This window comes from Equus caballus, chromosome 12 (assembly GCF_041296265.1).
Source record: "Equus caballus isolate H_3958 breed thoroughbred chromosome 12, TB-T2T, whole genome shotgun sequence".
NCBI classification, from domain to species: Eukaryota; Metazoa; Chordata; class Mammalia; order Perissodactyla; family Equidae; genus Equus; species Equus caballus.
The window spans coordinates 597921-620831 of record NC_091695.1 but is presented as its reverse complement, the minus strand read 5'-3'; the positions used below and the strand labels follow the sequence as shown (position 1 = coordinate 620831).

The 22911-nt window shown below is 39.3% G+C and overlaps 1 protein-coding gene and 1 long non-coding RNA gene across 3 annotated transcripts in view; one reads left to right on the top strand and one right to left on the bottom strand.

Annotated features, from left to right (window-relative positions):
- The window catches only part of CSTF3 (cleavage stimulation factor subunit 3), a 67869-nt gene extending 64857 nt beyond the window's left edge, over positions 1 to 3012 (bottom strand). Inside the window, exon 1 of the mRNA XM_023653836.2 lies at positions 2681 to 3012. Within this exon, the coding sequence (XP_023509604.1) occupies positions 2681 to 2707 (27 nt within the window). The 5' untranslated portion in view covers positions 2708 to 3012. The remainder of the gene's footprint in view (positions 1 to 2680) is intronic.
- Positions 3013 to 3025: 13 nt separating this feature from the next.
- Positions 3026 to 22911, top strand: part of LOC102147327 (uncharacterized) — a 76396-nt gene continuing 56510 nt past the window's right edge. The window contains exons 1-3 of one of the 2 annotated variants that reach the window (XR_288103.4): positions 3036 to 3613; positions 6597 to 6644; positions 17100 to 17167. This is a non-coding gene — a long non-coding RNA (uncharacterized lncRNA). Of the gene's footprint in view, positions 3614 to 6596; positions 6645 to 17099; positions 17168 to 22911 lie in introns of both variants that reach the window. The other variant, XR_011423801.1, reaches the window with a different exon arrangement.

The window sequence follows — 22911 nt, the reverse complement described above, 5'->3', positions numbered from 1 at the left end:
TCACTCTGAAGTATCACTTAATTACCATTTCAGTTAAAGTTGAATATCTGGGATATGCCTCAAAGTAACGGGGGTGGGGAGAGCAAGTGAAAGTGCAGAGCAAACGAGATTAACCATGAGTTGAAGCTCTATTTTTTGGCATCTTTGAAATGTATCATTACAAAGTTAAAGAAAAGACAATATGAAGATGACTCTGCTGGCAATCAGACGTCAAAAAATGTGTTTTTAGACTGACAGAAAAAAGATCCAGGAGCCACTGTAAAGGCTGGGATACGCTGAGCATCAAAAGAAAAACAGCTATAGCTGATTTTAAACTAAAATACAAGAAACTCATGAGTCCACAGTAATAATCTTTAAAAAGGAGAAAGAAAAGGGAAAAAAACCAGGAAATTTCTTCTTCACAGAAAAACATGAGCCAGTAAATAGAGACAGAATAACAGAATTTTTTTAAAACCACCATTTGTCACCTCCAATGTAATAACTGATTTATTAAAGGATTACCAATTGATGATAAATAACTAGGCGAAAGGTTATAGAGGAATACACTGTCAATCCACAGATTACCAACTGCAAAAGGGGAAATAATTCTTTACAATGAAGAGATCCACAGTGATCACCCTCATCAAGTGATCAAACTTAACCATCACAAAAAGTGGAACAACCTAGCATGAAGTGCCTTTGGATGCAATGTTACAAAGTATTCTATCCAAAAATATTTAAGCCAAGTATTATCAAAGCTCTGAGCTTACACATAACCATAAAGTTTTCAGGAAATACAGAAGACGAAGGGACAAGTTAAATGACACCACACATACACAAATCAAATGAACCCAGAAAATAAGTTCAACAGGAAAACTGTCCTGGATTCTTCAAACAGACACTACCCTAGGGGAGAAAAATCTGGAGCAACTATTCATGAGACAATCAAATGATGCAATGTAAACCTAGATTAGATTCTGATTTTAAAAAATGCAAAACTGTATGAATCACATTCTTGGGACAATCAGGGAAATTTGAATACGGACTGGATTTTAGAAATGATACAGGACTGCTATTAATTTTCTTAAGTGGGAAAATGGTATTACGGTTATACATAACGGAATTAACGTCTGTATATAAGAGAATACTGAAATATGTGTCAACTTAGTTTCACATACATATGTATGGAGAAAGCAAATATAGCAAAACGTTTAACAACTGTTGATTGTAAGTGAAGAATTGTACTGTAGGTGTCATTGCACTTTTCTTTCAACTTTTCTCTAAATTTTGCACTGTAAAACTTTTAGCTCTGAAAGTTTTCACTACCTGCTCTCTCGTTTAAAATGCCACAATTCTGAAATATTCAAGGTCGTGGCAACATTTCAGTGTCTTTACAATTTAAATTTAAGAATTAACAAAGAATTGCAGAAACTTTCAATGAAACCTCAGTACATTACTCCTCTTCGATTTTCAGATGACAAAATAAGAGCCCAGAAAAAGAAAAAGGGTATGTATACATAAACAGATTTGATATAATAATTTTAAGATTTTGCATTTTTGACTATCCTAAGGGCATGTAAAACGTAAACACTGCGAGGATTTCAGAACTGAAATCAAACGACGAGCAAACACAAAATCTAGTTCAGCCAAACTCTACAGACATGATGAAATTTAGTCACCCAGACTACTCAATAGGAACGCTCGTTTTGCCTCATCTCTGTCAACCTCCAAGACCAGCCTCCACGTTACAAGCCGGGGACTTGAAAAACGAAAACCTTAGTGTATTTCGTTGCTACGGCAACGGGAAATTTCAAGAAACTGAGACTCTGCAGTCTTGCAGACCTCCATTTTAAAAACTATTTACCTAAACATACCACGACTTAAATCGAAAAACAAACTGAATGATACCTTTTAACATATCAGCTTCCTCTTTCAAACTAAAAGGTAAATACTATCCTACAAAATTCTGAATAAAGAGCAAAGGAAACAAATCGTTTATCTAAAAATCTGAATTTTAAAATACTTAAATGTCGCTTACACCCAATATTAAAAAAGATGCTTTTATCTACAGTGGCCAAAACAGACTTCTCATTTCCGATTTATCAAATTCTGCAATATGTGCATCGCTGGAAAACAGAAAATGAAAGGTGGATATAAGAGAGAGAAAGAAGGAAGCGGGAGAAAGCCACAAAATTCCCAAATCCCAGCATAACCATGCTATACTTCCAGCCTCCTTCCTTCGCTCTGACAATCTATTTCTCCAAATGAGTTGCATCGCAGATTAGTTTTCCAACTAGTAACCTACTTCTGAGTACCGCACATACTGGAGAGGGAACACTGTCAAGTTTTCCGAAAACAGCGAGTCCACGTTAAAATAATGAATTCCTACCCACCCTAACATCAAAACGGTATCAAAGGCAGGCGTCGCACCGGAGCAGCGCCACGAACCTAAACGGGAAGCGCTCCCCGGCTATTGTCTAAACCAAGTATTTGTTCCTACTGGCGCCTAAGCCAGAGAAGTCCAGAGAGAACTTTAAACCCTGGTCAGATCTTGTTCCCCACTCCCACGGCCCCTGTGCACGCGGGCCTGCGGTTCTCGAGACCCCTGACTCCTTCCTCAGGCGAACACGGCTGCAGTCCTCGGACCAAGGGAGACGGAGGGAAGAGGTCGCCACGAGGCCCCACCACTCTCCTTCCTCACCTGCTCCGTGGCTCCGTCTCCTGACATGGCCTCAGCTGATTAAAACGTGCGACCTGGCCCGCGATGCGAAGCTAGAAAAGAAAATTTAAACTAAAACCCACTCCTAAACCAGTAAAGTTAGCCCTGCCCAGCGGAGCCAGACCGCCAACACGAATCGCCACCGCCCACTCAGATATGAATTAAAATGGCTGCGCCCCTGCCGGCCGAAGAGGGAGGTGTGGCTTCTACATTCACTTCCGGGGCAGTGGGCGGAGCCGAGTGCACCTCGCCAGTTACTCGGCCGCGCAGAAGCAGAGAGCTCCCCGGGGCGGGCCCGAGGCGAGCGCGCACGTCACGGCCCTGGGCGGAAGAGGCTGTCGCTGAGCTGGCTGCCGCCGGCGGGAGGACGAAGCTGTTCCGCCCGGAGGCCCGCGCGCCTTCTGGGGCTTCATCGTCTGGCGGCGGAGCCTGAGTCCGCTGCTCCCGTGGCCACCCGTCGGTTCGGCTCAGGCAGATGGCCCGCTAGGGAGCAGCGCTGCGCGAACGACGCCCGTGTGTGGGAGATGAGGAACCCGCCGAGTCTGGCGCGGCCTCCGCGGACGCCTTCGACGCCGCGTGGGCCGGGAGGGCAGACGCGCCCACGCGGAAGCGCGCCTGCGCGGCGGAGGCGGCCCGCGGGAGCGGGGCTTCCCTCGCGGGCGGTGGCCTCGGGCGTGTGACGGGCTCCGAGCCTCGCTTCCGTAGCGCCTGCGGCCGCAGTGAGGTACGCGGGAAAGGCGCTGGGACAGCGGCCGGCGCGGCTGCAGACAGAGCAGGAACGGCTCCCCAGGTCTTCGTTCCGGCGGCGCCCCCGCCTGCCCGCCGCGCCCCCCGCGGACCCGCCCGCGCCTCTGCTCGGTGGTCCTCTCCGCCCGTCGGCAGCGTGAATTCCCCGGGCGGTCAGGCGCAGGGCAGGTGTGTGTTAACACGTGTTCACCGCGCCCTCCAACCCTGGAGGACTAGCTGTCTCTCTACGATGTAATGTGCAGTCGGCAACTGGTGCTAACGTCATTACTGACGGAAAAAACATCCATGACGGTGTCAAGTGAAAAAACAGAACCCAAAATAGTGTGCATTAAGTAGGATGTGCAGTGTATGTATAGTATACACACAGTACCTCGAACATTAAAAGTAATTTCTAGATTGTAACATGTTTTAGTTTTTTACCTGTTTGAGTTTGCCTATGATGAACTAATGTAAGAACAGTCTTTAAGAATAGTTTTCATATTCTATTCTTCAAAGTTTGATTCACAGGCCATTTTTTCCCAATATTTTTAATGAAAAAAATCTTCAGAGATAAAAATTCAAAGAATAGGGGCCGGCCTGGTGGCTCAGCGGTTCCGCTTAGGAGGGGGGCCCAGGGCTCGTGGGTTTAGATCATGGGTCGCAGGTGGTACCGCCTGGCAAGCCATGCTGTGGCGGAATCCCACATGTGAAATAGAGGAAGATGGGCAGGGTGTTAGCTCAGGGCCAGTCTTCCTTAGCAGAAAGGAGGATGGGCAGCAGATGTTAGCTCAGTGTTGATCTTCCTCAAAAAAAAATTGAGAGTAATACAGTAGATAACTGTGCTGTATACCCAGCACCTTGATCTAGTGACTAACATTTTCGCATGTTTGCTTCGTATGTATGTGTGTATTGATATAGTTTGTATTTTTGCAAAATAATTTGAAAGTAAATTGCAGACATCATGACACTTCATCCCAAAAGAAATCAGTTTGTGTTTTCTCAAAATGACATTCTTCGTATCTACAGTACCATTATCATCATAATTTCCTAATATTTACTATTCGGTCCACATTTGAATTTTCCCAGGTATCCCAAGATTGTCTTTAGAGGAGGTCTTTACAAGTCAGAATCCAGTCCAGTTTCAAGCATTGCATTCTGTTGTGATATCTCTTCAGTCTCTTATTCTCCACTCATCTTTTTATTCTTTATGAATTTTTTAAGAGAGCTAGCCAGTTGTGTCGAGGAATGTTCTGTATTCTGGATACATCCAAAGTGTGCTTAGGGAGTGCTTAGATTCAGGTTAAACATTTTGGCCAGAATATGTCATTGATAGAGCTATGTCCTTTATTTTGTACCACATCGGGAGAAACATCGAACTCCTAATTTGACGCTAAGTGTGATCACTTGTTTAAGGTGGAGACCATCGGATCTCTCATTAGGGACATTTCACTTTTTGTAGTTAACAAGTAGTCGCAGAGTAAGACTTGAGCACCGTGTCAATTTCCTGCTCCCCAGCAAATTTTCACCATCGTTTGGTCATCTATTGATGAATCTTTCCTGAAATAACGAGATACTTAGTGATTAAATAATAATTTTGTAATTCTATTATTCCTTCTGCATCAACAGAAAGCTCTTCTGTGAAAAAGAACTGTTCCCCATTAACCTTTAAAAACCAGGTTAAATGCTTAATTTTTTCTCTTTAATGACCAGTTTTCACAGTAGAGAGTTTAATATTAAACTTCAAGCGTTAATATTAAGCTTCAAGTAGTGAAAAATGAATTTTTTTTCTGGCTTTCTCTTTTTGAGTATCATTATGGATTTATGAGTTTTTTCAGAATTAAGTTGTTTCAATCAATTGTAATCGTCATTCTTTTGGGGCCAGTATGAGTCCCTTCATACGGGATGAGGGGAACCTATGTCTTTTTGACATGATGCCGTTAGTCTTGGACAACTTCCTGGCCTATTGGCACAGGATGTCCCAGACCCACTTACGTCCTTTCCCTGTCACAGACCTGTACATTCCTTGTCACACGCTTGGATTCAGTCTCAGATATCCTGGTTCCTTCAGTTTGGGAATAGTAATTAGAACCAAGATGTGGGCAATACATGTTGTCTTTTCTACTGGATGTCACTGCTTCTAGGCCTGTTCAGTGTTCAGAGACAGGAAATACATTTTTTAAATTATGAGTTCATATATTGATTTCCAATTCAAATTTAGCATTTTTTTCTTTATTGATTTTACATTTGCATCTCTTTTCTCTTAGACTGAAAATCTTGGTTAATACAAAATATATTTAAAAGTTTCTAAATTAGAATACCAATACTACAATATCAATAACAATACATTTGCCAAGTGAGGTTTAAGATTTCTTTAAAGTTCTTTTTGTCCTTAGCTTATGTTATATTAAGGATGTTCAGTCAGAAGGCCTTGTACAAAAAAGTCAATTAAATAGTTCTTATCTCTTAGTTTACATGAGCAATTTGACATATAGTTGAGTTCAATTTTCCATTTGTTTTCAATTTTAATGTTTGCTTTTTTAGATGTACTTTATTTTTAAATATAAAAACCCCATTATTTGCTCAAAAATCAAAACTGTATAAAAAGTTATCCTCAGGCAAGTTTCACTTCAATCTCTACCCCCTCCGCCTGCCTAACCTCGTTCCCATCCTCTTTAGGGAACCATTTTTATTAGTTTCCAGTTTAATCTTTCTAGGGTTTCTTTTTTGCAAGAATAAGCAATGCATATATTTCACCTTATTTCTTTCATAAAAGGTACACTATTGTGCACTTTTTTCACTTAGTATATTGTGGATGTCACTCCCCACCAATAAAGTAGGGAGTGAAATGATGAAAATAAAGATTTTCTTCAATCTTTTTTTTAACATTTGCATAGTACTTCACTGTATGGATGTACCACAGCTTACACAACCCTGTTGATGGATATCTGTGTTGTTTCCAATTCTTTGCTATACAAATACTGCTTCAACAAATGATCTTGTGCATATGTTGTTTTATATTTACGGATATATATCCTCAGGATACGTTCCTAAAAGTGGGATTGCTGAATCAAAGGGTAAATAGACATGTATTTTATTAGATCTTACCAAACTTCCTTCCGTGGGAATTGTGCCATTTTACACCCCAAAATCAGTGCATTTCTTTTTCCCACAGCTTCTTCAGCAGTGTATTGTCAAACTTGGGTTTTTGCCAGTCTGATAGGTAAGTAGTGGTATCTCAGTATAGTTTTATTCACATTTCTTTTAGTACAAGTGAAACTATGACCTTTTCATAGATGTTAGGGTCATTGTCTTTTACTCTGAACTGTCCATGTCTTTTTGCCCATTTTTCTATTTATTTTTCATCTTCATTGTCTTGATTTTCAAGAGTACTCGGTATTATAGAGATTAACTCTTCAGGTGTTATATAGGTTGCAAATATTTCATCCCTATTTCTCATTTATCTTTAAATTGTGCTTATGTGTTTTGGGGCGGGGGAAGAGGTTGGTATTTTTTGTGTCATGTGAAAAAAATGTTTTGTAATTGTTATGTAGTAAATTTATCAATCTTTTATCGCTCTGGATCTTGAGACCAAGATAGAAGGGCTTTCTCCATTCCCAGGTAATAAATTCATCCGTGATTTTAGAACTATTTCAATGGTTTTCTTTTTTCCTTGTAGAGTTGTCAGCATTGACAAATAAAAATACAGCACAATCAGTTAAATTTGAATTTCATATAAACAAGAAATAATTTTTTTAGGGGCTGGCCCCATGGCTGAGTGGTTGACTTTCTCCAGGGTTTCGCCAGTTCAGATCCTGGGCACGGACCTACCCAGCACTCATCAAGCCATGCTGATGTGGCGTCCCACATGGCAGAGCCGGAAGGACGTACAACTAGAATATACAACTATGTACTTGGGGGCATTGGGGAGAAGAAGAAAGAGGAAAAAAAGGAAGAAGATTGGCAGCAGATGTTAGCTCAGGTGCCAATCTAACAATAATAATAATAATTGTTTATATAAGTATGTCCCAATGGGCAAATGTAGGCAACTACATTTGGTTCTGTGATCCATTTAGAGTTTATGCTGGTGTATAACAGCCAGTATGAGTCCAATTTTATCTTCTTCCAAATGCAAGTTTTATTTTCAGAAAGTAATTTTTAATGAAAGAGGAGTTTAAAATAAATTAATGACAGTATGACGTTTTGCCCCTGAATGCTATGTTTTGCATATTTTATTTTATTTTTTATTGCAGTAACATTGGATTATAACGTTTTATAACTTTCAGGCGTACATCGTAATATATTTCAAATTCTGTGTAGATCACATCACGTTCACCACCCAAAGACTAATTACCATCCATCTCCACACATTTGTGCCTAATCACCTCTTTCGCCCTCCCCACTTCCCCCTTCCCCTCTGGTAACCACCAATCCAATCTCTGCTGCTATGTGTTTGTTTGTCATTGTTTTTATCTTCTACTTATGAGTGAGATCATATGGTATTTGACTTTCTCCCTCTGACTTTTTTCACTCAGCCTAATACCCTCAAGGTCCATCCATGTTGTCACAAATGGCTGGATTTCATCATTTCTTATGGCTGAGTAGTATTCCATTGTGTATATATATCACAACTTCTTTGTCCATTCGTCCCTTGGAGGGCACCTAGGTTGCTTCCAAGTCTTGGCTATTATGAATAATGCTCTGATGAACATAAGGGTGCATGTACCTTTATGCATTCGTGTTTTCAAGTTCTTTGGATAAATACCCAGCAGTGGAATAGCTGGGTCATATGGTAGATCTGTTCTTAATTTTCTGAGGAAACTCCATACTGTTTTCCATAGTGGCTGCACCAGTTTGCACTCCCACCAGCAGTGTACGAGGGTTCGCTTCTCTCCACATCCTCTCCAACATTTGTTGTTTCTTGTCTTGTTAATTATAGCCATTCTGACGGGAATGAGGTGATATCTTATTGTGGTTTTGACTTGCATTTCCCTAATAGTTAATGATGTTGAACATCTTTTACATGCCTGTTGGCCATCTGTATATCTTCTTTGGAGAAATCTCTGTTCAGATCTTTTGCCCATGTTTTAATTGGTTTGTTGGGTTTTTTCTTCTTGAGACGTATAAGTTCTTTGTATATTTTGAATATTAACCCCTTATCAGATATATGGCTTGCAAGTATCTTCCCTCAATTGTTAGGTTGTCTTTTCATTTTGTTGATGGTTTCCTTTGCTGTGCAGAAGGTTTTAGTTTCATGTAGTCCCATTTAGTTTTTCTTTTGTTTCCATTGCCCAGTCAGACATGGTACTTGAAAATGTGCTGCTAAGACCTATGTCAAAGAGCATACTGGCTATGTTTTCTTCTAGAAGTTTCATGGTTTCAGATCTTGCATTCAAGTCTTTAATCCATTTTGAGTTGATTTTTACTGTAAGATAATGGTCTACTTTCATTCTTTTGCATGTGGCTGTCCAGTTTTCCCAACACCATTTATTGAAGAGACTCTCCTGTCTCCATTGTATGCTCTTGGCTCCCTGTCAAAAATTAGCTATCCGTATATGTGTAGGTTTATTTCTGGGATCTCGATTCTGTTCCATTGATCTGTGTGTCTGTTTTTGTGCCGGTACCATGCTGCTTTAGTTACTATAGCTTTGTAGTATAATTGAAATCAGGGAGTGTGATACCGCCAGCTTTCTTCTTTTTCCTCAGGAATCCTTTGGCTATTCAGGGTCTTTTGTTGTTCCATATACATTTTAAGATTCTTTGTTCTATTTCTGTGAAAGATGTTATTGGAACTTTCATAGGGATTGCATTGAATCTATAGATTGCTTTAGGAAGTATGGACATTTTAATGATGTTAATTTTTCCAATCCAAGAGCACAGAATATCTTTCCATTTCTTTGTGTCTTCTTCAGTTTCTTTCAGCAATGGTTTATAGTTTTCGGTGTACAGATCTTTCACCTCTTTGGTTCAGTTTATTCCTAGATATTTTAGTCTTTTTTTCCATTGTAAATGGGGTTATATTCTTAATTTCTCTTTCTGCTACTTTGTTGTTAGTGTGTAGAAACACAGCTAATTTTTGTGTGTTGATTTTGTATCCTGCGACTTGACTGTATTCATTTATTATTTCTCAAAGTTTTTTAGTGGATTCTTTAGGGTTTTCTAAATATAAAATCATGTCATTTGCAAATAATGACGGTTTTACTTCTTCCTTTCCAGTGTGGATCCCTTTTATTTCTTTTTCTTGCCTGATTGCTCTGGCTGGGCCTTCCAATACTATGTTAAATAAGAGTGGTGACAGTGGGCATCCTTGTCTGGTTCCTGTTCTTAGAGGGATATCTTTCAGTTTTTCTCCATTGAGAATGATATTTGCTGTGGGTTTGTCATATATGGCCTTTATTATGTTGAGGTATTTTCCTTCTATACCTATTTTATTTAGATTTTTTATCATAAATGGATGCTGTATCTTGTCCAGTGCTTTCTCTGCATCTATTGAGATAATCGTGTGATTTTTATTCTTCATTTTGTTAATGTGATGTATCACGTTGATAGATTTGTGGATGTTGAACCATCCCTGGATCCCTGGAATGAAACTCACTTGTTCATGGTGTATGATCTTTTTAATGTACTGTTATAGTTGATTTGCTAGTATTTTGTTGAGGATTTTTGCATTGATATTCATCAGTGATATTGGCCTATAATTTCCTTTTTTTGTTTTGTCCTTGTCTGGTTTTGGTGTCAGGGTAATGTTGGCCTCATAGAATGAATTAAGAAGTTTCCCCTCCTCTTCAATTTTTTGACACAGTTTCAGAAGGATAGGTATTAAATCTTCTTTGACTGTTTGGTAGAATTCACCAAGGAAGCCATCTGGACCTGGACTTTTATTTTGGGGGAGGTTTTTGATTACTGTTTCAATCTCCTTACTGGTGACTGATCTATTCAAATTCTCTGCTTCTTCTTGATCCAATTTTGGAAGGTTTTATGATTCTAAGAATTTATCCATTTCTTATAGATTATCCAATTTATTGGCATATAGCCTTTCATAGTATTCTCTTATAATCTTTTGTATTTCTGAGGTGTCCGTTGTAATTTCTCCTCTTTCATTTCTGATTTTGTTTATTTGAGCCTTCTCTCTTTTTTTCTTGGTGAGTCCAGCTAAAGGTTTGTCAATTTTGTTTAACTTTTCAAAGAACCAGCTCTTGGTTTCATTAATTTTTTCTATTTTTTTTAGTCTCTATTTTGTTTATTTCTGCTCTGATTTTTATTATGTCCTTTCTTTTGCTGATTTGGGGCTTCATTTGTTGTTCTTTTTCCAGTTCCTTTAAGTGCACTGTTAGATTGTTTATTTGTGATTTTTCTTGTTTGTGAGGTAGGCCTGAATAACTATAAATTTCCCTCTTAGAACCACTTTTGCTGTTTCCCATAGATTTTGCCATGTTGTATTTTCATTTTCATTTGTCTCCATGTATTTTTTTATTTCTCCTTTGATTTCTTCATTGGCCCAGTCATTGTTCATTTTGTTTAATCTCCACATTTTTGTGGCTTCTCTGGTTTTCTTCCTGTAGTTGATTTCTAGTTTCATACTGTTGTGGTCAGAAAAGATGCTTGGTATTATTTCTCTCTTCTTAAATTTATTGAGACTTGTTTTGTGGCCTAACATGTGATCAGTCCTGGAGAATGGTCCATGTGCATTTGAAAAGAATGTGTTCTGCAGGTTTTTTTTCTTTTCTGTTCTTTTCTTTTCTCTCTTTTCTTTTTTTTTTTTTTTGATGAAGATTAGCACTGAGCTAACATCTGCTGTCAATCCTCCTCTTTTTGCTGAGGAAGACTGGCCCTGAGCTAACATCTGTGCCCATCTTCCTCTACTTTATATGTGGGATGCCTGCCACAGCATGGCTTGCCAAGCGGTGCCATGTCTGCACCCGGGGTACGAACCGGCAAACCCCGGGCTTCTGAAATGGAACTTGCACACTTAACTGCTGCGCCACCAGGCCAGCCCTGTTCTGTGGTTTTTTGATGGAATGTATTGTATATATCTAAGTCCATCTGGCCCAATGTGTCATTTAAGGCCACTGTTTCCTTATTGATCTTCTGTTTGAATGATCCATCCATTGGTGTAAGTGGAGTGTTAAAGTCCCCTACTATTATTGTATTACTGTCCTGTCTATTTTTCTTCTTATGTCTATTAATAATTGCTTTATATATTTCGGTGCTCCTATGTTGGGTGCATAGATATTTACAAGTGTTATGTCCTCTTGTTGGATTGTTCCCTTTATCATTGTGTAGTGCCGTTCTTTGTCTCTTGTTACAGTTTTTGCTTTAGTCTGTTTTGTCAAATGTAAGTATTGTACCCCAGATTCCTTTTCTTTGCTATTGCATGGAGTATCTTCTTCCATCCCTTCACTTCCAGTTTGTGAGTGTCTTTAGGTCTGGAGTGTGTCTTTTATATGCAGCATATATATGGGTCTTGTTTTTTTTATCCATTCGACTATGCTATGCCTTTTGATTGGAGCATTTAGTCCATTGACATTTAAAGTAGCTATTGATAAATAGGTATTTATTGCCATTTTGTTACTTTTTTTGCTGGGTGTTTTAGTAGTTCTTCTCTGTTCCTTTCTTCTTCTCTTGCTCTCTTCCCTTGTATTTGATGGCTTTTGTTAGTAATATGTTTGATTTTTTTCCTCTTATCTTTTTACTTATAGGTTTCTGGTTTGTGATTACCACAAGATTCCTACATAACATTCTATGTATATAGGAATCTATATTGAGTCGATAGTCTCTTTAGCTTAACTTGTTTCTAAAAGCTCTACTCTTTTACTCCCCTCCTCCCACATTTTATGTTTTTGAAATCATATCATCTAACCTCTTATTTTGTATGTGTCTATCCATTACCCTCTTATCACCGAAATAGGTAATTTTAGTAATTTTGTCTTTTAACCTTCGTATTATCTTCATGGGTGGTTGATCTGCTACTTCTATTATAGTTTTGCCTTTACCAGTGATTTTATTGCATGTTTTTTTTATATATGTATATAATTTTCTTATCCCTATTTGTGGTCTTCTCTTTCCCACTTAAATAAGTCTGTTCAGCATTTCTTGTAGAACTGGTTTCTTGATGATAAACTCCTTTAATTGTTGCTTGTCTGGGAAGATCTTTATCTCTCCTATTCTGAATGACAACCTTGATGGATAGAGCATTCTTGGCTGTAGGTTTTTTCCTTTCAGCACTTTAAATATGTCATGCCACTCCCTTCTAGTCTGTAGGGTTTTGGCTGAGAAGTCTGCCAATAGCCTTATGGGCTTTCATTTGTATGTCACTTGTTGCCTTTCTCTTGCTGCTTTTAGGATTCTCTCTATCTTAATTTTGGACATTTTAATTATAATGTGTCTTGGTGTGGGCCTCTTTTGGTTTGTCTTGTTTGGAGCTCTCTGAGCTTCCTGTACCTGAATGGCTGTTTCCTTCCTTAGGTTAGGAAAGTTTTCAGCTATTATTTCTTCAAATAGATTCTCTGCCCCTTTGTCTCTCTCTTCTCCTTCTGGGACTCCTGTAATACGAATGTTAGTGAGCTTGATATTGACCCAGAGTTCCCTTAGACTGTTCTCATTCTGTCTAATTCTTTTTCTTTTATCTGTTCAGTGTGGGTAATTTCCTCTAGTTTTTCTTCCAGCTTGCTGATCTGTTCTTCTGTATCATCTACTGTGATATTGAGTCCCTCTAGTGAATTTTTCATTTCTAGTGTTGTATTCTTCATTTCTGATTGGTTCTTTTTTACACTTTCCAGTTCTTTGTTGATGTTTTCACTGTGTTCATCCAGTCTTCTCCCAGTATCAGTGAGCATCCTTATGAATTTTTGCTTGAACTTTTTGTTCAATAGATTGCTTATTTCTGTTTCATTTAGTTCTTTTTCTGGGGTTTTGTCCTGTTCTCTTGCTTGGAACATGTTCCTTTGTCTCCCCATTATGCCTCTTTCTCTGTGCTTACATCTACGTATTAGGTGAGTTGGCTATGTCTTCTGTTCTTTGAGAAGTGGCCTTATGTAAGAGATGTCTTTTGAGGCCCAGCTGTGTGCTTCCCTCTTGTCACCAGTCCAAATGATCCAAGAGTGACCCCTGTGTGGGCTACTTTGTCTTTCTGCTGTGGCAGGGTTGCGCTTAATGCAGGTACTCAGGGAGTCTAGTCTTCCCTTCCCTGGCAAGGCATTTTTAAATCGGGTTTGGGGAGCCTCAGCACCATTGGCTACAAGGTTTAATAGCACACTCCTGTTGCAGTTTTCCTGTTAATTGAGTAGGTACCTGGTGTAGCTGATTGCTAGGCCCAGGGGCTTACAGTTGCTGTAGGCCTCAGGCCTGCAAGGCTGTTAGCAGCTCTCTCAGAGTTGTAGTTGAGTGGGGCTGGCCCCAGGCAGGGAAGCACCCAATTGTTTCAGGCTTTGGAAGGTGGGGCTGATCCTCCTTGTGGCTGTTTGTGAAGCACAGGTCTTCTGCCACTGATAAGCCCCACCCCTCCACAGGTCCACACACACAGTCAACACAGCCCTTGTCCATGCACACTTCCCTGGAGCATACCCTGACACCCCACTGCAGAGGCCCCCACCTCTCCACCAATGCCCCCCACAGTTCACCTGGTCCTCACATAGGCTCTGCCCCACAGAAGCAGACACAGTTGCCTGCCGGTAGAGTATCATGGTACCCAGTCTATGCAGGCTGACAGGTTGCCTGGGGGCTTGCTCTTGGGTGGGGGCTGGTCCCTAGGGCAGCTGCCTGCCCTGGCTGAACTGTATTAAATCTACACTCTAGTGGGTGTGGCAGATCCCTGGGCTAATGGGCCAGGGGAAGAATTTCAATGGCATCTGCCAGTGTCTGTGTCAGCACGCCTGTACTAGGTCACGACATTGTCCACCACCAGTGTCTCAGTGTCTGGAGAGGCCTCACCTCTCACTGAGATGCACCCAGAGCCTATTGGGTGAGTTCCCTTTCACCAAAGGACTGCGCAGCTTTCTTCTTGGTGATTTTGGGTTGTTCTCAGAGATGTGTGAATTTGTGCATGGGTTCTTTAAGAACAGGGTTTTTTTTGCTTTTTCTGATAGCTTTTCTGGGGGTATTCCCCACTGAAGTCAATAGCCATCAAAGCCAGAGAGTAGGACACTCGTCTCTGTTGTGCTGAGTCTGAAGGATGCTTATAGCAGTAATGTGCCCCCACTAAGGTCCCCACTTTTCCAGGGAGGGTTGCGTACCTTAGGGTGGCTCCCGTCTGTCTGGCTGTGAAGTTCCGTGGCTCGCAAAGGTGGCTTTTTTCTCACCAGGAGGAATTTCTGCCTCTTCCACCTCAGTCAGGACTGTCCCTTGTTGTGGGGGTTCTTTTTATCCAGTTTTCAGTTTTCTCTCCAGGGTAATTTTTACAAGAATAGTTGTAACCTGGTTGTGTTTGTGGGAGGAGATGAGTTCAGAGTCTGCCTATGCCACCGTCTTGATGAGATGTCCCTGCATCTTTTAAAAATTAAGAACATTTTCCTACCTACCCAATGTAACACTACCACATCTAGTTAGATTAATAATTCCTTAACATCATCTTTCATCCAGCACATATTCAAATTTTTCTAATTGTTCCAAAATTTTGTTCACACCTAGTTTGCTTAAATCAGGAGTCAATCCAGAACCACACATTGTGATTGGTTTTTCTGTTCTTTATGTCTGTTTTAATCTAGGATGGTTCCTTTATTCTTAACACTGATTTGTTGAAGAGAATAAGCCAGTGGTGTTTTAGCATGTTCCACTTTATGGATTTGTCTCATTGTTTCCCCATGATGTCCTCCCATGAGTTTCCTGGAAAGGTGTGGTTAAAGTCCATTAAGTAAGATAAAACTTAATATTGGATTATGGTGGACATAGTCTGATTCCAACATTTGTACTGTTATATTATTTTCATCTTGCCACTAGAAAGTAATCTGTATGATGTTCTTTATAACCAGAAACATGTTAAGTTCTTCATCAGTTATTCACGTTTCTTATACAAACTGATAATCTTTAAGTTTCTAATTTAATTAGAAGTTCTTTATTATCGTTTTCTAATTATATAATTGCTTTTACATTTAATTACTAACATTCTTTTGAAGAGTTTTCTCTAATGAAGTGGGACTATTTAGTTTATTAGAAAGCAGGTTAAATGCTTAATTTTTCTCCTTTAGTTATCCAATTTTAAGTAAGGAGATGAATTAATAATATGTGTTTCAAATGGTGACAAATGAATTTTTCCTGAATTTTTCTTTTTTGGATATCATTTTGGAATTCACAGACTTTCATAAATTCAGTGTGTTTCAGTAAACTACAAGTAACAGAATGTGTTGTCCTAGAAGCTACGTGAAGAAAGTTTGTCAGGGAAAAAGAATTGATCGACTGTGTCAGTATAGCAGCTAATTCAAGTAGGATGAAGGTTGAGAATTGACCATTGGATTTAGCAATGTGGAGGTTATTGGTGACCTTGACCACAACAGTTTTGAAGGAGTTCTGGGGGCAAGTACCTGACGGAGTGGGTTTAAGAAAGATTGGGAGGAGAGGAATTAGAGAGCAAGTCTTTGAAGGGATTTTCCTGCAAAATGAAGCAAGAAAAAGGAGACGGAGACAGTAGTTGTTAGGACAGTGAGTCAAGAGAAATGTTTCTTTGTTTTGTACAGATAGCTTTTAGTAAGTAGCCAGAACTCATTGTGGGGGACAAAAAGCTCAATCTCTGTATCTTGTTTTGTTGGTACATTCTGCCTTGTGAAGGACAAGAGCCCATAAGAATTTCCTTTTTAAATTACTTTGTCAGCAGTCTCATTAGGCTGACTCCCCTATAGACTCTGCTTCTGTCCACCTTATTTTCTTCCTTTTTCTTTTTTTTGGGCGGGAGGGAAGATTAGCTCTGAGCTAACATCTGCCACCAGTCCTCTTTTGCTGAAGAAGACCTGCCCTGAGCTAACAGCCATGCCCATCTTCCTCTACTTTATATGTGGGACAACTGCCACAGCAATGCTGGACAAGCGGTGCCATGTCCGCACTTGGGATCTGAACTGGTGAACCCCGGGCCGCCGAAGCGGAACATGGAAACTTAACTGCTCCCCACCAGGCCGGCCCCGCTGCCTTATTTTCTTCATCCTCTCTGCCACTCCATTAGCAACCACTTCCCCTTCTTTTATAGCCTAGCCAAAGCATATTTCTTCCAGACCCTTTTTTTCTGACATATAACATTTGTTAGTTTTAGGTGTACAACATAATGATTTGATATATGTATATATTGTAAAATGATCACCACGATAAGTCTAGTTATTCATCAGCACACATAAGTTACAATTCTTTTCTTGTGATGAGAACTTTTAAGATCTACTCTCTTAGTGTCTTTCAAATATACAATACAGTTATGTTACCTATAGTCATCATGGTATACATTACATCTCCAGAATTTATTTATCTTCTAACTGGAATGATACAGTAGCAAGTAAAATGTAAGAGATAAAAGGGAGAGGTTCTGGAGTAAGCTAGGCGAAGGAGTTTGAATGTCATGCCTACAGAGGAGGGACTGGCCTGAGGTAGAACCATAAATAATTCAACAGACGAAGAGTAGAGGGTGTGAGTGCAGATGCAGGGACATGCTGGTGTGAGAAGAGTCTTTGGAAGCTCCCTTGTGATCGCCTCCATTTTCTCCTAGGAATCAAGATCACCAGCTGAGAAGAAGTTTGGGAGTGAGGACTTGGGAGTTTGAGGAGAGAGGAGAAGGTATGAAAAGACAATATGGAGGGGTGTGTGGGTGAGTTGACTAGAGACAGATAATAAGATTGCCTGGCAATCTGTAGGGTCCCGCTGAGGTTTCTGGTTATGGATTTAAAAGGGCCAGTCAGGGGCTGGCCGGTGGCTGAGTGGTTAAGTTCATGCGCTCCACTTTGGCAGCCCAGGCTTTTGTCGGTTCAGATCCTGGGCGCAGCCATGGCACCGCTCATCAAGCCATGCTGAGGCGACATCCCACATGCACAACTGGAAGGACCCACAACTAAAAATACACAACTATGTACCAGAGGGCTTTGGGGAGAAAAAGGAAAAATAAAATCTTTAAAATGGACCGGTGAGCTTGGTTGTGTGCATAGGACTCCAGTGTATGGATGTACCATCCTTTGCTCCACTCATCCCCTGTTGATAGACAGGTAGGTTGTTCCAATCTTTTGCTACTAGAAATAATGCCCCAATGATTAACAATGTGCATATATAGTTTCTATTTGTGGAGGTGTCTTCAGCATAGATTCTAAGAAGTGGGATAGTTGAGCCAAAGGGTAAAGACATTTGTCATTTTGACAGACATTAGATATTTATGATTTTGTTAGCTTATCCCGTTTTCCACTCTCATCCCCAATGTCACAGCGCTCATTTCCCCCGCAGTCCTGCTGCACAGAATATGTTGTCAAACTTTTGGATTTTTGCCGATCTGAGAAGTGAGAAGTGTTACCACAGTAAAGTTTTGTTTTGCATTTCTTTTATTATAAGTGAAGTTGAGAAAATTTTAATACATTAAAGACCATTTGTATTGTCCTATGAGGTCTCTATTCCTGGCATTTGCCCATTATGCTATTGGTTGTTAGTTCCTTTCCTCTCAGTTTCTAGGTGCTCTTTATACAGAAGGGAGATTAGCCGTCTATGATATAAGTTGCACATATTTGCCCTCTGCCAGATGTTCTTACCTGATACCTTACCAAATTGACCAAGCCATAAATAATCTCCACCTCTAAACTCCTTATAGCATCCTCAGGGACTGCCTTGTGTGATATTTGCATTTATATTTTATCTCTTCTACCAGATTATATCTACTCTCTGATAGAGTACTTTTGAGTGAATTAAAAAGCAGTCAAAATTTTGTTTTAACTATCACTTGAAATGTGTAAATCATCAACTAGAGTTTTGGAATTTGTCCTGTGTTACAATTGTTATTTAACATTTTTAGAATTTATTTAGTTCATTCCTTTCATTAACTCCCAACATGATTTTAGAGTTGAAAATAATTCTGATACCAAAATTGTACAAGGTTGGCACTTCATAACAAATCCTAAGGCCAATTTTACTTATGAACAAAATTGTAAGAATCCAAAATCAAAATTGGCAAATCAAAAACAGCACCAAGCTTAAAAGAAAATGTAAAATACAGGATAGTTAGATGTATCCATAAATATTGATTAACATTAGGATATCTATTAATGAATATATTGTCATATTAACAATTTTTAAAAAATCATTATCATCTGGTATTTGTTAAAAATTATTTGATAATTCCACACTCATTTATGGTTTAAGAAAAGGAGAATCTCTAACAAACTAGGAATAGAAGGAAAATTCTCTACTTGATAAGGAATATTTCCCAGAAATCTACAACAAATCGTTTTCAATTACAGTAATGGCCTTCATTTCTGCTGCTTCACAGTGCACTGGATGTCCTAGCTGATGCCAAATGCAGGATAAATGTTGGAAAGCAAGACAAATCTGTCAATATTTTCAAAACAATATGATTTTATACCTAAAAAATATAAGTAAATCAACTGACAAACCGTTAGTTACAGTAATACAGTACAGTAAGGTGGCCACGTGGAAGAACAGCTTTCAAAAATGAATAATTCCCTGTGCTCCACCCGTGCTGCATTAGAAAATGTCATAAATGCAAAGACACGCTCATAATGACGATAAAAACATCGAGCATCCAGAAACAGCTCTTGTCCTGTTCGCCTGTGACCTCCCAGTTGCCAAACACAGTGGTCAGTCTTTAGTCCTCTTCATTGTGTTTGATCCACCAGCAATATTTGATTAAGCCAACCCCTCCCTTCTGAAACATTTTCATCACTTGGCGTCCAGAATACAGGTTTCTTGATTTTGCCACTCCCTCGTTGGACACAATTATGTAAATATATGTATCAGTGCACATCATTCATAAAGACAAATATAGTACTCTTTTTTATGTATTTTTATTTATTTTTTAATTTTTTTTGAGGAAGATTAGCCCTGAGCTAACATTTGCCACCAATCTTCCTCTTTTTGCTGAGGAAGACTGGTCCTGAGCTAACATCTGTGTCCATCTTCCTCTACTTTATATGTGGGATGCCTACCACAGCATGGCTTGACAAGTGGTGCCATGTCTGCACCTGGGATCTGGACTGGCAAACCCCGGCCCGCTGAAGTGGAACGTGCGAACTTAACTGCTGCGCCACCAGACTGGCCCCGACAGATATAGTGCTATTAACACGCATATTGTAATATTTTATTACGATGAATTTTGCCACTTGCAATGTTTCCCTGAATCCCCCAGGTGGCAGACAAATACAGTTTCTGCTTGATGCTTAAACTTGGTAAGAACATTACTTACTTTTGCAAATCAATTAGAAATATTAATCAGAATTCTTGAGTACAGTCCAGCATACTTACAACATGATTAAGGAACTGAGTTTTTATAACTTACCTGAGACTTTTACTAGAAACATAGATGGTGATTGTTAAATTGCTGAGCAATCATTGTAATTGGGCGCTCTGGTAACTATAGATTCCACCTGATCCATCATCCTAAACACAGAAATGTATCTGCTGGCTATGAAAGCTAATATTGATCTTTCATTTGGGATCTGAAAAAATCAATTAAGCATCACAATATTAAAGCAAAAGCTCTCTTTAACCGACTGATTTGATATTTTTAAATTCTTAGGAGATTTCTACAGTTATTTTTAATTTTAAACTCGTGTCAGTTAAAATTGGTCAAAAAGGTTGGGTGTATGTCGTACTTGATGTAATGTCCCCACGTGCTCTAAATACATTAAGCTTACCCCACCTCCTCACCCTCACAGCTGCATTTTCCTGATGTTTCAGTCTGCTTTTTATATTTCGATCTATTTTACAATAAGGTTAACAGGAACATGACTACAGCTATGTAGACGGATGGGAAAATATTTGAAAAGCTCTCATGAGAAGACACAAATATATCTGGGGTTTTATTTTTTAAAGTCTGTAGAACATTTCCAAGTAATGAATTCTCCCCCGTACATGATGAGGCTGGAATGACTGTTGACTCATCTTGAATTAGAACGTTAATTAAACACATCTTTTACACATTTCCTAAATTTAATCTGACTGTGCTGCTTGAGTTTAAAATGATTTGAAAGGTAAACAAACTGGAGATAATCAGTTTAAAAAACCATCTGGGCATTGTTAAATTATATTCATTGTTCTAAGTATTTTTCAAACTTTCGTAGTCAAAGCCCTAGAACAACAACATTGGCGAAAACTGAGTAAGAAAAAAAAAAGCCAATTATAATCTCACCACTTTGAAGAACAGTTTTTATTTCACATAGTCCTTTTTTGTATTCAGTATATGGGTACATTTTTTCCATTGTAGTAAACTTTGGGTATATACAACTTTGATTTTTATAGAAGGCTCTTTTTTGTTTTTAAAAATGTGGGGCCTATACTAACTGGTATGACACAGAGTTTACACTGCCTCCTACTGCCTCTTAAGAGAAGTTAAGTGCTTTTGTCAGGGATGGGCACCTGAGTCAGAATCTACTCACTAGATAGAGTCCACACTGATGAAGTAAGCCATCCAGTCATGGGTGCCCTACCTGAAAGGGTGAAGCTGAAGGAAGAGAGACACCAGGAGAGAGTGAGAAGGAAAGACCACGTGGACACTGGTGTAACCAGTCCTAGAATTATCTTGGTTATGAAATGGCTTAACAACTTTAAACCACGCACGTCCTTACAATTAACCCCCTTTTTCCTTAAGACTGAATGAACTTCTGTTCTTTGCAACCTAAAGTCTGACACATCACATTTTGATAAATTATCAATTCACATCCTCTTTCCCCTTCTTTTTCTGTGTTCCCGCACCTTTTATGTGAGCTTGGTCACCAAATGATTCATTTGAAATAGAAATAATTTTTAAAGACAGATTCACCAACTCTGAAAACAACTTGATGTTGCGTAAAAATAATGAATATTTTAAAACTTAGCTTTCCCAGTTTCGTTATTATCCTTTATCCGGGAAATTGTATAAAAGATGTATTCATTTTCTAGGAGAAAAATCTACAATCTCCATAAATTTACATTATCTAAAATGCCATGTCTGTTTTCAGGACATGATTTTGGCCCACAAAAGACTCTCAGTCAAGTATGTATGCCTCATACTCTTTGGTGTAATAATATCCTGCACAATAGTACAATACTACCACTATACTCTGTGACTTTCATCCAAAGCCTCTCATAAATTCCTCCTATGAGGCAGTGAGTACTTAGGCTCTACGATGGTCATTTCATTGTTTACTGGTGATAGTACACAGAGGATGGAATGTGCTATCCCGGGCACAAAGAGTTCTGCTGGGAGTGTAGAGAGAATAAAATGTCTTCATACTTCAGTGACTGTACAGAAAACTCTTGTGCAAAAGAGAGAAAGCAAAGCTCCAAAAAGTATGTATTTATTATCTTTGTGCTGGTTAGCTGGAACTCTTTGTCGATGAGGTCATAGTTTTCATCCCAGTTTGGCTCATTTATCTCTGCTAGCTTCCTTAATCATAGCGTGCACCACCAGCCCCAGCCAATTGCCTGACAAATGTCTCTTCTGGGTCCAAAGGGAGCCTGAAAAGAGAAGAAAATAGGCGTCAGTCCAGTGGCGCAGCAGTTAGGTTCGCGTGCTCCTCTTTGGCGGCCCCGGGGTTCACCAGTTTGGATCCCAGGCCCGGGCCTATGCACCACCTGTCAAGCCGTGCTGTGGCAGGAGTCCCACATAGAAAATAGAGGAAGATGGGCACAAATGTTGCTCAGGGCTAATCTTCCTCAAAAAAAAAACAAAACAAAAGAGAATAAAATAATCTGCAAATCTACCACTATACTTGGAAAAATAATTTAAAACGCCCATTTAATCGACAGTGGATTAATAAAGTTATCATTTTTGTCTAGACACTAGTTGGTAGTCATATAGAAAGGCACTACCTGTAGATACACAGATGGACAATTCCTAAATGATTCTAGATGAACAATTAATTGATCCATGTTAATGGTGATGAGATTTCCCAGATGTGTTTCACTGTGTCAATCAATGTATAAATAAAGCTTTTTTTTTTTTAATTTTATGACTGGAAATTTGTACCTTTTGACTACTCTCACCCACCCCCATCCCCCACCTCTGGCAACTGCCACTCAGTTCTATGAATTCTTTTTTTTAGATTCCACATATAAATGAGATCGTACAATATTTGTCTCTCTCTGACTTGTTTCATTTAGCATAATGCCCTCAAGGTCCATCCATGTTGGCCCAAATGGCAGGATTTCCTTTGTTTTTTATGGGCTGAATTATATTCCATTTTGTATGTATCTTCTTTATCTATTCATCCATCAATAGCCATGTCTTGGCTATTGTAAATAATGCTTCAGTGAACATGGGAATACAGATATATTTTTGAGTTAGTGTTTTCGTTTCCTTCAAATAAATACCAGAAGTGGAATGCTGG